This window comes from Bubalus kerabau, chromosome 4, assembly GCF_029407905.1.
Source record: "Bubalus kerabau isolate K-KA32 ecotype Philippines breed swamp buffalo chromosome 4, PCC_UOA_SB_1v2, whole genome shotgun sequence".
Classification (NCBI taxonomy): Eukaryota; Metazoa; Chordata; class Mammalia; order Artiodactyla; family Bovidae; genus Bubalus; species Bubalus kerabau.
This window is the reverse complement of record NC_073627.1, coordinates 51018707-51030715: the sequence shown is the minus strand read 5'-3', so window position 1 is coordinate 51030715 and position 12009 is coordinate 51018707. Positions and strand designations below refer to the sequence as shown.

Here is a 12009-nt window from a genome sequence, read left to right as displayed (position 1 = left end):
GTGTAGAGGGCTCACCAACGGTACTTCACTAATTAAACTATTACTTGGAACATAAAGAGCTAGCATCTCTTGTTTTACGTCTTCCATTCACTGGATTTCACTACCTTTTAAAGACAATCTCTCTGTTCCTTTAGAAAAAAACAAAATCAAACCAAACCAACAAACAAAAGAACCTCAAGTCATGATCTTTTACTAACACAGCAAAGGTCTCAGTGGGAGACCTGGGCAGAAAATCAGTGTTTTAAGAGACTCAGAAACTCTTTCAGGCTTTGGACTCAACACAGGGCTCCCACGGTTTAGTCCAATGTTCTAATCGCAAGAGCCTTCCAAAAGCCCCGGAAACAAGTGAGCAACCCGGTAAAGGCTGGACGCACGGAGCACAGATGCTCCTGGGGCACTGCTGCCTGGCCTCTGCTGTACATACACAGTGCGCGCTCTCTGCTTCCACTTCTCCAGCTCGGGATGGCCCTAGCGTGCCGCTGGGCAAGGGCTGTGGCTTTCCCATCCCATGACACGGACTCTTACATCCCTCAGCAATGAGGTGGGCTTGTCCACAGAGATGAGCAGGAACAGGATACTTAGGCTGACCGTGCTTTCTGCCTGGCCAGCCTGCCCCCAACAGCAGTGTACCGCTAACCGTTCTGGACAAGGACATCCACAAGCCTAGAAAGATGGGCTGCTTGAACTGTAAGGAAATATCAGAAGGAAAATCGGGTGACTTTTGCCTGTTTAGGGCCCACTTCCCCTCCTATTACACACACTGTTTCATTCTACCAAGGTTCTTACCATAGAGAGGACAGTAAATAAAGATTATCATGAATTTGATCAAATGCTTCAGTACCTCTTCCCCTGGCCTATGAATGCACTCATTACAAATCAGCTGAACGGCTCATTGACTTGCCAGGAGGACAAGCAGACATACCCAATCGCTCAGCCAAGTGGATGTAGACTGGGTCCACCCGACGCATGGTTTTCACCAGATCCTTTCTGCGGAATTTGATTTCGACTGTCCCTTCCGGCTCCAGAACGGATCCCCTGGATCAGAGAGAAAAGAAGGGAGACAAAACAGAAACAGAGGCACTTTAACGAAAGGAGACAACACAGAGAGAGGCCGCTTACTGTCTGTGGACCAGGAAATAGCTTCGCTATGGTTCTGCCCACCCTCAGTTCACAGAGGTAACCCCGGGGGGGGGAGGAGCAGGCACCAGAGAGTCTAAGTGGGCTGCGAGAGAGGCCTGGCAGAAAGCAAATAAATTCATTCTCATTATGACATCAGTCTACTTCCATCTCAAAGGGAGAAGATACAGGTTCCACCATCTACAGCTGAGAAGGGTGAAAGAAGTCACATTTTCCAGAAAAAGAAAAAAAAAAAAAAAAGTTGATGTAGGTGCAGTGGCAGTTGGACAATCTCCATCACGCGCGCTGTGCAACGAGGGGAGCGGGTGCCGACCAGTCCCGCACGCACGCACGCTGTGCAATGAGGGGAGCGGGTGCCGACCAGTCCCGCACGCACGCACGCTGTGCAATGAGGGGAGCGGGTGCCGACCAGTCCCGCACGCACGCACGCTGTGCAATGAGGGGAGCGGGTGCCGACCAGTCCCGCACGCACGCACGCTGTGCAATGAGGGGAGCGGGTGCCGACCAGTCCCGCACGCAAGCTGTGCAACGAGGGGAGCGGGTGCCGACCAGTCCCGCACGCACGCACGCTGTGCAATGAGGGGAGCGGGTGCCGACCAGTCCCGCACGCAAGCTGTGCAACGAGGGCAGCGCGTGCCGACCAGTCCTGCACGCACGCTGTGCAACGAGGGGAGCGGGTGCCGACCAGTCCCGCACGCACGGCAGCCTGCTGTTTGCACTCGGGCTCACGGGGCCAGGCCAAGCAGGGGAGGAAACGGGCAGCCTGCCGCCATGGAAATGACAGGGTGAGGGACTTCAGGGTCACTTCCAGTACATACTGATGATGTTCTATTACCAGGAAGTTCACCCTAAACACCTTTCTTTTAGAAAAACCTTCTACACATTAAAAAAATAATATACATATGTATATTATTTTACATATATATAATTTTTGAAGTGTAGAAGGTTTTATTAAAAACAAAAAAAAAATATATATATATATATACACACACATAGTGACTTCCTAGGTGGCACCTATGGTAAAGAATCTGCCGATGCAGCAATGCAAGAGACGTGGGTTCGATGCCTGGGTGGGGAACATCCCCTGGAGTAGAAAGTGGCAACCCACGCCACTATTCTTGCCTGGAAAATTCCATGGACAGAGGAGCCTGGCAGGCTACAGTCCATGGGTTCGCAAAGAGTCAGACACAACTGAGCGACTAACACACTCACTGGTTGATATGTGTACATGTATATGTATATAACCTGATATCAGATCAGAGGCTAAGCTGGGACTTAAAAGTCAGTCCTTAAGTACAGAACGTTAGCACAGCGATTTGACAATAAAACCACTGGATTCTCTTAAGCAGCTATTGAAATAAGAGGCTGAAATTTTGGGGAAAGGGGGGAGACATAGGTGCTCTAACAAAATGACTGGATATAGGGACTGGCGTGGAAAATGTCAAGGAAATATGATGTAAGATTTATGAAAGGGCTGAAAACAGATCATGAAAGGAAGTTGGATTTGGTCTGTTTTGTTTCAGGTGCCAATGCCTAACGGAAGCTTGGGATTTTCATTGCAGTTCTCTGCGAGCTGAGAACACTGCTGTCCAAGCCTCGAGGGAGGCACTGCCCTGGGGGAGAAGCTTGGGTTGGAACCACAGAACGTGGGTGCCGTGAAGCACCTCGATGGTCATCCAGCTCATCCCACAGACAAGGGGAAGCAGCTCAGGGAGAGTGAGGACGGCTCCAATTTCCCTTCTAGCCTGCGGCAAGGTCTGGTGAAGACTCCAGGACTCCAGACTAACAGCTCAGTCCTTCTGCCCCACCTCACTGTAAGCCACCTCTGCCACACATCTAAGAAAGAGATAGTGAGGGACTTCCCTGGTGGTCCAGTGGTTGAGATTTCTCCTTCCAACGCAGGGAGTGTGGGTTCGATTCCTAGTCGGGGAGCTAGGATTCCACACGCCTCATGGCCAAAAAACCAAAACATGAAATAGAAGCAATACTGTCACAAATTCAAAGGAGACTTTAAAAATGGTCCATATTAAGAAAAAAAAAAAATCTTAAAAAAAGAGAGATACTGAATAGGTCGATCTGAACAACCAATAGGAGACAGTCTCTCAAGTTGGGGGGCCCGGATGGAGAATTTCATGGTAAAAGAGTCGAGGGTGGGGGACCACATGGGAAAGTCTGACTCCAGCCTGGCTCCCTTCTCGTGCTGGCGGATGCTACCTAGAAAGCCTAGCTTTGTGACCCTGGAGCCCTCTGGGGACAGTCTGAGTCAGGTAAAGGCCCCTCGGTTAGACAGGCTCTCCGGAGGACACCCGACAGTGGGAGGCTCCCCAGGGGCAGCGAGAGGAAGCAAGGAAGGAGAACTACCTGCTCTCGCGGTCCGCATACATCTCCATGTGCCGCGGGTTGATGGTGGGGTCAATCACCACCCAGGAGCCGCCTCGGAGCTCAGCCTGAGGGGGGATGTAGACCATTACGGGCTGCGAGCACTCCCGTAAGCCGTCCACGATGTAAGCGCCGAACTTCAGCACCTGGTCGTACATATCTGGGGAGAAAGAGACAAATCAAAGGCCATGAAGCTTCCAAACACTGTTCCCGTCACAGTACACAGAGAAATAAGGCTGCTCGTGGCCAGAGGTGACAGGTCTGGGGGTGCAGCCACCCCAGGTCCTGGAGACTAAAGCGGCCAGTGTCCCCAGCTGTGTCCTGTTTAAGACCCCAGGCGATCTTCAAAAGCACGCCAGCTGTGCACTGTCTGGGTGTCCCTGGTGGTCTAGGGGTTAAGAATCCGCCTGCCCATGTAGGGGACACAGGTTTGACCCCTGGTCTAGGAGGATCCCACATGCCGCAGGGCAACTATGTCCATGTGCTGCAACTGCTAAGCCTGTGCTCCACAAGAGAAGTCACCGCAACAAGAAGCCCACGCAACACAACGAAGAGGAGCCCCTGCTGGCCGCGACTAGAGAAAGCCTGCGCAGTAACGGAGACCCAGCACAGCCAAAACGAAAATAAATACATCTTAAAAAAAAAAAAAAAAGTGTACTGTCTTTCATGAGATACAGGGTGCAGGCCCTGTGGGCTGCATCTCCATTTTACATCTCCCCTGAATTTCTGTACTCAGGTTTCACCGCATTAATTCACACTCGCTCTACCAGCGTTGAGTATTTTTCATGTCAATATGTGATCTCTCTCACTACATTAAGTTTTCTGAAGGAACTATTCAAGTTCTTTTCAATTCTTCTCATGACACTTAGCATATGATAAGCCCTCCGAGTGCACAGCTAATGAAACTGGATCCTTCAAATATTTTATCTCCAAAAAACTGCATCTTCCATCTTTGCATCCCCAGGGTCCTGGCCGGTGCCTGGAACATAGTGCTGAGTAAGTGTCTGCTGAATAAATGAATGAGTACATGCATGCTTTGCAAAAAAACACAGTGAGAAAGAAAAAATTAATTATCAGCTGCATTTTTATCAGGGTATCAATGAGAGAAAACATTTTAAATGCATATGTATTTATTGGAAATATCACACAACCACAGGAAAAGAGGAAACACCTCTTTATTCTGCAAAATAGCATGCTCTGTAACACCCCTCACCTCCCGCCCACCCCCCCCCTCCCCGCCCCAGCCAACGCCAGAAGCAGCCTAAAGAAAAGGGACCCCTGGTGTGAAAATAGAGTCAGTCCTTGGAAAGTGGGATCCGGGATCCGTTATTTATTTCCCAATAATTTATGGCTTTTCCCCATTTCCTAGCTCACTGAAGTCTAAACACTGCTAAAGTTTTAGGTTTATGATTCCAGATGTTTAATGAGTATTTCAGTGGAACCACAATGGATCCTTTGAAACACCAAATAGCAGGTTCAACTGAGTTCAAACTTTCCTATCAAAGAGAGGATCTCAATTTGGAATAAATCAGTCTGGAAAGCCAAAGCAAAGGATTTTTTTCAGGAACTTAAGAGCAGACCAAAGAGAAATTGCTTTCATTGTAGTTACTGGCAAATTAAACTGCTACCTTCTCCAAAGTAAAAACGGCCTTCTCTCTATATGAATCATCAGTGAGCACAAGGGACCCGTGGAGGGAAGCGCGCCTCTCCCCACTGCTCCAACCTGGCTGGCTGGTCTGTGAAGGAATCACCCCAGTTCAGAAGTTGCCCCAGGAAAAACTCCCCACTCTGTGTGCAATGTGAATGGGCATACACTCTGTATATATGATCAGAACAAAGACATTTATTCCTTTGGGAGGAAAGCAAAGATCCAAAAAATTTACTGCTAATTACACAACTGCTGTATGAAGAGCAGGGAATAAAGGACTTTAAGCGCTTTACGCTAATTCCGTGGTTATGAAAATAATTGCTCAGTTCAAATTATTTTAACTAAATTAATTCTTTAGTGGATATTTCAACCAGAGCTACATAATAAAATAATTGTGTAATTAGCAGTACATTTTTCAGTGCTGCCAAGAGTATAGTCTCAGAAACTGAGTAACAGAAAGGAGTGGCCCTCAGTGGTATCACGCGCGGAGAAATGGGAAGCGGAGATAAAATGACCAAGTGGAACATCAGGAAATGGCACAAAACAGTCGTTCCATGTGAAAAACAAAAAGTAAGTTAAGAGGTAAATGACTGCATTTCCAGCCTCTTCGCTCACTTCTGTTGGGTTTGGGTGTTTTAAGTCTTCACTGAATTTGGTACAATATCGCTTCTGTTGTTTATGTTCTGGTTTTTGGCCTGTGAGGCATATGGGATATTAGTTCTACAAACAGGGATCAAACATGCATCTTTTTGCATGGGAAAGCAAACTATTAACCACTGGCCTACCAGAGAAGTTGGCTCTGTTAAAGACGTGTCTACATCGAAATCCAGCTCTGTACTGTGATGAATAGATCCGGCTCCCAAAAAAGTAGAGGACTTTATTCAAAATGTACTTCCCGTGTATAATTTAAAAAACCTTGATTTTGCGCATAAGCAAATTGTTTGGGATAAAGCTGAGTATATGTGCATTTTATTTTTGTGAAATGGACTTTGGTCCCTCTTTTTATCTTCACAGCTAGCTTACTATATACCAGGGAGCATGACTGCATATACACACACGTATGAATCAATCATCAGAAAACTCTTCTTCTTGTACCCAAGTGACAGGTGAGTAAACCGAGCTTAAGCAAGTAAGAGGCAGAGTTGAGACTTTGAACCCAGATCTTTCTGGCTCTTATAAGTCCACATTCTACTACTACATTCTTTTTTTTTTTTTAAGAGTTTTTAAAAAGATTTTTTGATGTGGACTATTTTTTGAGTCTTTAATGAATGTGTTACAATATTGCTTCTATTTTATGTTTTGGTTTTTTGGCCAGGAGGCATGTAGGACCTTAGCTTCCCAAGCAGGGATGGAACCCACACTGCCTGCTTTAGGAGACTAAGTCTTAACCAATGGACCACCGGGGAAGTACCTTTACTGCTACATTCTTAGCCCACCACTGTTAATTCGAGAAAAGAGCATGAAACCAAAATAATCTGCTGTCCTGGATCTGATGCAACAGCTGAGTCAAATGAAAGCCTGAAGAGAGACATGAATAAATGAGTATTTTTGAATTTTGCCTGGACTTTTGATTCTGTTCAGAGATAGCAGAACTTGTACTAGCAGCTTTGTCCTGGGCTTGGATCTGACTGTCAAACAATTATCTTCAGGCCTCCAAGACTGTGAGCAGAAAAGAAGCATCAAGCTTCACTGAACCTGACAAGTTCGGGACAGAAAACAATGCCCCCATCTAACCTGGACCATCAACAGCCCCCCTCAACCCCCACCCCCACCAATCCTAACCATCAAAACATGCAGAAAGCAACAAAGGCTGTTAGAATATAATAAACACACACACAAACTCTACACACAACATGCTTGTACTGGGTCCCAGCTGCCCCAAACCACACATTTCTGCAAGGCAGGTTGGAGCGCTTAGCAATGATCTGAATCACATTTGTTTGAAATCCCTTCATATTTCAGAGGCAGAGCAAAAGCACAGCCAGAAGCAGCAGGGGAAGGGGGATCCCCAAGGGTTTCGGCTAGACATCAGTCTGGGGAACTGCAAAGCGATGCATATGCTGACTGTCAACTCTCGGAGCTGAGAAACACAACGGGAATGGAAAATACTGATAGGTTCGTCCTTGGAGAGGCGGGAGCCTGCGGATTTCTAAGTGTTCTGAGCAAAACCCATCTGCGTCAATGGTGATCACGCAGCCTTCCCAGGGTTTTGGCACCCCAGCACCAACCCTGTCTGGGGCATTCATTGTGACCCAACTGGGATACTCCTCGGCAGCCACATGTACCAAACAAGAGAGGAGGGTGGCAGGGTCCCACTCTTTCAAAACCAAGACAGATCTCATTGGGTTGGGGCGAGATTATCTTAGGAGCTGAAGGTAAACGTCAGGCGTACACGGGCTGCAGACACATCACGTCTCTTATGAGTTCATTATGGCTGGCTGACGCGGTATTTCAACATCCAAGTAATCAGAGACTTTAAAGTAGACTTTCATTCCAGTTAAAGTTTTCGATAAATGTGTTTTTTTTATTGTTATTTATAACCTGTCCTGGGAAAAAATAATAAGTATAACATGAAAAGCCGACTGAGAGTGACCCTGTAGCACCAGCAGTGAGGCAGCTTAATATCACTGGGATTTGCATCCTATCAAGCTATTCATGCTGAGGCTGGGACCCTGGTGCTAATTTCTAGTAAATTTCACGCTTGATGTCTCCCTGTTGTGGGTCATTGCCGGTTCGTCTAAATAAACTGCTTCCAAATGGCTCTTCCATCTAAATATTCAGCCAGTTTTTATAATTTAATTTTGCATTATGCTGAATAGCCTTCCGGCCAGATAGAGCTCATTGGGAGAAAAAGCACCAATACCATCTTGACATGCTTTTATTTATTTATTTATATTTTTACTGCTCGAATTAGACCTCCTAGGCCGACTAGTAAAGAGTTTTTTTTTCCCCCCTCCACTAATGTCAATTTTCAGCATAGCAAGAGCTGTCTCTAATCTTTTCCTACTCATTACACACAATTTTGGAGTCATTTTACCCACAGTGCAGTCGGCTCCTGGCTGTGTGTTTGTGTGCACTCAGGGATGGCATAATTGTTTATTTTCCCTCCCTGCATAATCCCCAGCCAGTATTGAAACCCAAACTGCAAACATCTCCCCCAGGGATATGGAATGACTCTCAGCTTTGGTCCCTTTACATGAGATAATATGTAGGAAACATCCTGACCTGTATGTAAATATGAGGGGGAGGCTGTTCCTCCCCTCCCACTGCCACACTCCTCTCTATCTTCCCCAAAGCTTATTTGTCTTAAGCGATGTGTAAATGAATGCATCAGCACCACAAATTCAGAAAACACAGCTGATCTTGTTCCATATCAGGCTAATAATTCATTTTTGATTAGGGATGGGGGTGGGGATGGGGAGTTACTATTTAATGGGTATAGAGTTTTATGTCAGGGATGATGAAAAAGTTTGGGGTATAGAGAAAAGTGATGGTTATACAACATTGCGAGTGTATTTAATGCTGACAAATTATACATTTACAAATGGTTAATATGACAAACATAATGTTATGTATATTTTACAATAAAAAAACTGTAACTCATTTTCTGAGTTCTTGCAGTTTCTTGTCACAATCATCCCAAATCAGAGGGGAGGTAGGTGGACAATTATACTTTCTCAGGAACCCAGATATTCTATCCTTGGGATAGTATAGGAGGTCTTGTTCTGGCTCGTGGCTCTAAACTGTGCTGCAGGAAGTAAAATGGATCTGTGTTCTCATTTTTTAGCTAAATGATCTTGGGAAATTTACTTAACCTAAAGTCTCAATTTATGTAAATTGTGGATAATAATATAACTCACCCCTTAGAGGGGCTTGTTGTGACGATTATGTAAGATAATGCATGTAAAACGGTGAATGCGGTTTCTGGTGAAAAGAGCTCAATGAATCTTAATTGCTGTTGCTCTTCTGGTTAGAGGGCGAGCAGCCAATGGGGCAGAGCCAAATGTGCAGGAGAATTAAGCTGCCCCTACAAGCGGCACATTGCAAACTTCTGAGCCCTAAATTTGTTGGGACAGAGTAGCTAGGCTGACTTACTCCTAAGTAATGTCAGGATGAGTGAATTTTTCATGGTTTCCTAGAAAAGAGGTAGCTAAGGAGGAATAGCATTTGTATTCTCTTCCAAGTCTTAAAGTTTTTTTTTTTCTTTTGCTCAGTCGTGTCCAACTCTTTGCGAACCCATGGACTGAAGCCTGCCAGGGTCCTTTGTCCACGGGATTTTCCAGGCAAGAAGACTGGAATGGGTTGCCATTTCCCTATCCAGGGGATCTTCCCAGCGCAGGGATCAGACCTGCATCTTTCGTGTCTCCTGCACTGGCAGGCGGGTTCTTTCCACTAGTGCTACTGGGAAGTGACTTTTAATGTAAGTCTTACAGCCAAGGGGTCTGGGGTCAAGGGAAATCTGATGAATCTCAAACATACATACAGGAAAGCGATTTCAGAGACTTCCCTGGCAGTCCAATGGCTAAGACCCTGTGCTTCCAAAGCAGGGGGCATGGATTTGATCCCTAGTCAGGGGACTGAGATCCCACATGCCATGGGGCATGGCCACAGAAATAAAAACAAACAAAAAAATAAACGAAAGGGATTTCAGCTACCTCCCCACCCCCAACCCCCTATACAGCATCATTCTCCTTTGAACACTGCAATATTTTGTTTATACATCATGGGTTTAACTTTCTGCACAGGACATTTTTCTTGACTCCTTCAGGCAATGACTTTCCTGACTTATTTTTGTTTTCTCTGAAGCAGCATAGCTAGCTCCCTGCACGTAGGAACTCAATAAAAATGTGTAGGATTGACTTGTTTAACCTAGACTCTCAGTATCTCATGGTAGTTCCACTGATTTATTATCTTGGTCAAAAAATAATTCACCTTGAATAGGAACGTATACAAACACTAATTTGCATGTATAGTCCAAGTCTCCCCAAAGAAAGTGCAAGATGGGGCAGTTCTCCGGTAAATGTGGACAAAGGGGGCCTTTTCTACTAAAATAAAACAAAACAAAAAAACCCAGAAAAATTGCCCTGGCTGTCTACACTTGGGTAGGGAGGCTGGCCATCCATGCAGGGGTTTTCCTGGCTGAGGAAGGGAAAGGTGTCGGCAGAAGGCTCTCACTCCCTCCACACACAGCTGATGATCTGAAAGAGGATAACTTCTCCGGGCTTTTCTTCCCTCAAAGGCAAGAGATGCCCCTGCCCCAAGCTACTCTGGGTGCTTTACTGAGTTCGTTCCCTCACATATTCTCTGCCTTCCCTCGGATCACGCTCTTCACCTCACAGGATCGACTGCCCCTCCCTCTCCTCCCCTAATCCACTCTTGAGCTCGCCCTGAGTCAGTCCTCTCTGGCTTCCACACAGCCGTGAACTCGAGCCACTGGAGACAAAGCTTCACGATGCTGGGAGGAAGAGTGCGTTTGCCAGAACCGTCCACGGTGGCCCCGCGCACAGGAGTCTTGGTAATGGCATTTCGGGCATGAAGCAGGGCCTCCTAATCACGGTCTAATGCGCTGGAGTCACAGGCCTGCGGCTGCTGTCGGATCACCATAAAACACAGCACAGATTGCCACCGACAACACCCTCTGGTATCGGATTTGTTCATTTTCTCCTGATGAGGGCTAATTTCAGTATCTATTTTAGTCAGGGTAGAGCATTAAAGAGTAACACCAACAAAGAGAATGGCCACAAAAGAGGCATAAGGACTTAGCACGACTCAGGACCATCAGAAAGTCCACTGCTCACTAAACCGCCAACGGCAGTCCACCTAGATAACCCTAGTAGATGGTTCTGAAACTTTGTATGGAGCAGTTAAAAATGAATTTTCCCATTCAAGTTACAACTCGGAAGGTATCTCAGAGCGTAACCCCCCAAGGAGAAGGCAATGGCACCCCACTCCAGTACTCTTGCCTGAAAAATCCCATGGACAGAGGAGCCTGGTAGGCTATAGTCCATCGGGTCACGAAGAGTCGGACATGACTGAGCGAATTCACTTTCACTTTTCACTTTCATGCATTGGAGAAGGAAATGGCAACCCACTCCAGTGTTCTTGCCTGGAGAATCCCAAGGACAGAGGAGCCTGGTGGGCTGCCGTCTATGGGGTCGCACAGAGTTGGACACGACTGAAGCGATGCAGCAGCAGAAGCAACCCCCCAAAGCCTAGGGTGATGTGCTCAGGACACCCAGAAGTTCTGTGTGATATGAACACTTGCCACCTCTGCTGCAGGGTTCAGGGGCACTGGTCCCACCCTCCAGCCCAGGGCCGGACCAGTCACCTTTCATCCCACCGGAGAAGCCTCTCCAGTTGGCAAAGACCATCAGAGGCAGCCCTTCACGGTTGAAGTCCTTAATGGCCTGATACGTCTTAAACGCGGAGTCTGGGAACCAAACCTGGCCAGCCTGCTGGATAATCTGTTGGGAAAAGCCAAAGAGAAAGACACAAATAATGACACAGCTTGAAGGGGGAATCTCTTCAAGAGGGCGAGGTTTTCTAGTTAAAAACTAGAAAAAAAAAAATTAAACCAAAGTTGTTCATCAAGATCAGCATCTTTCAAATAAAAAAGAAGAAAGGATCCTGGCTCTTGGACTTTGTTAAATATGCCTCTTTTTCAGCCTTGATTCCACCACAGCCCTTAGCCCCAAGGGGGGAGCCTTACTGCTTCCAAGGGAAGGACGGGACCTGAGGCATTCTCAATCAATGCTTCCTAGGGCCACCTGAGGTGACCTGACTACACAACCCCAGCAAGCCCCCTGGTTAGTCTCCACGTGCGGCTACCTCTGTGCCTGGCACAG

The 12009-nt window shown here is 46.7% G+C and overlaps 1 protein-coding gene across 6 annotated transcripts in view; it reads right to left on the bottom strand.

The window, feature by feature from the left end:
- ACACA (acetyl-CoA carboxylase alpha) overlaps positions 1 to 12009 on the bottom strand; it is a 288803-nt gene that overhangs the window by 23371 nt on the left and 253423 nt on the right. For 5 of the 6 annotated variants that reach the window (XM_055577329.1, XM_055577328.1, XM_055577332.1 and 2 more), the window contains 3 exons: positions 11493 to 11628; positions 3499 to 3676; positions 923 to 1035 (listed from right to left, as the gene is read on the bottom strand). In XM_055577329.1, the coding sequence (XP_055433304.1) occupies positions 923 to 1035; positions 3499 to 3676; positions 11493 to 11628 (427 nt within the window). Of the gene's footprint in view, positions 1 to 175; positions 686 to 922; positions 1036 to 3498; positions 3677 to 11492; positions 11629 to 12009 lie in introns of those variants that run through there. The other variant, XM_055577334.1, reaches the window with a different exon arrangement.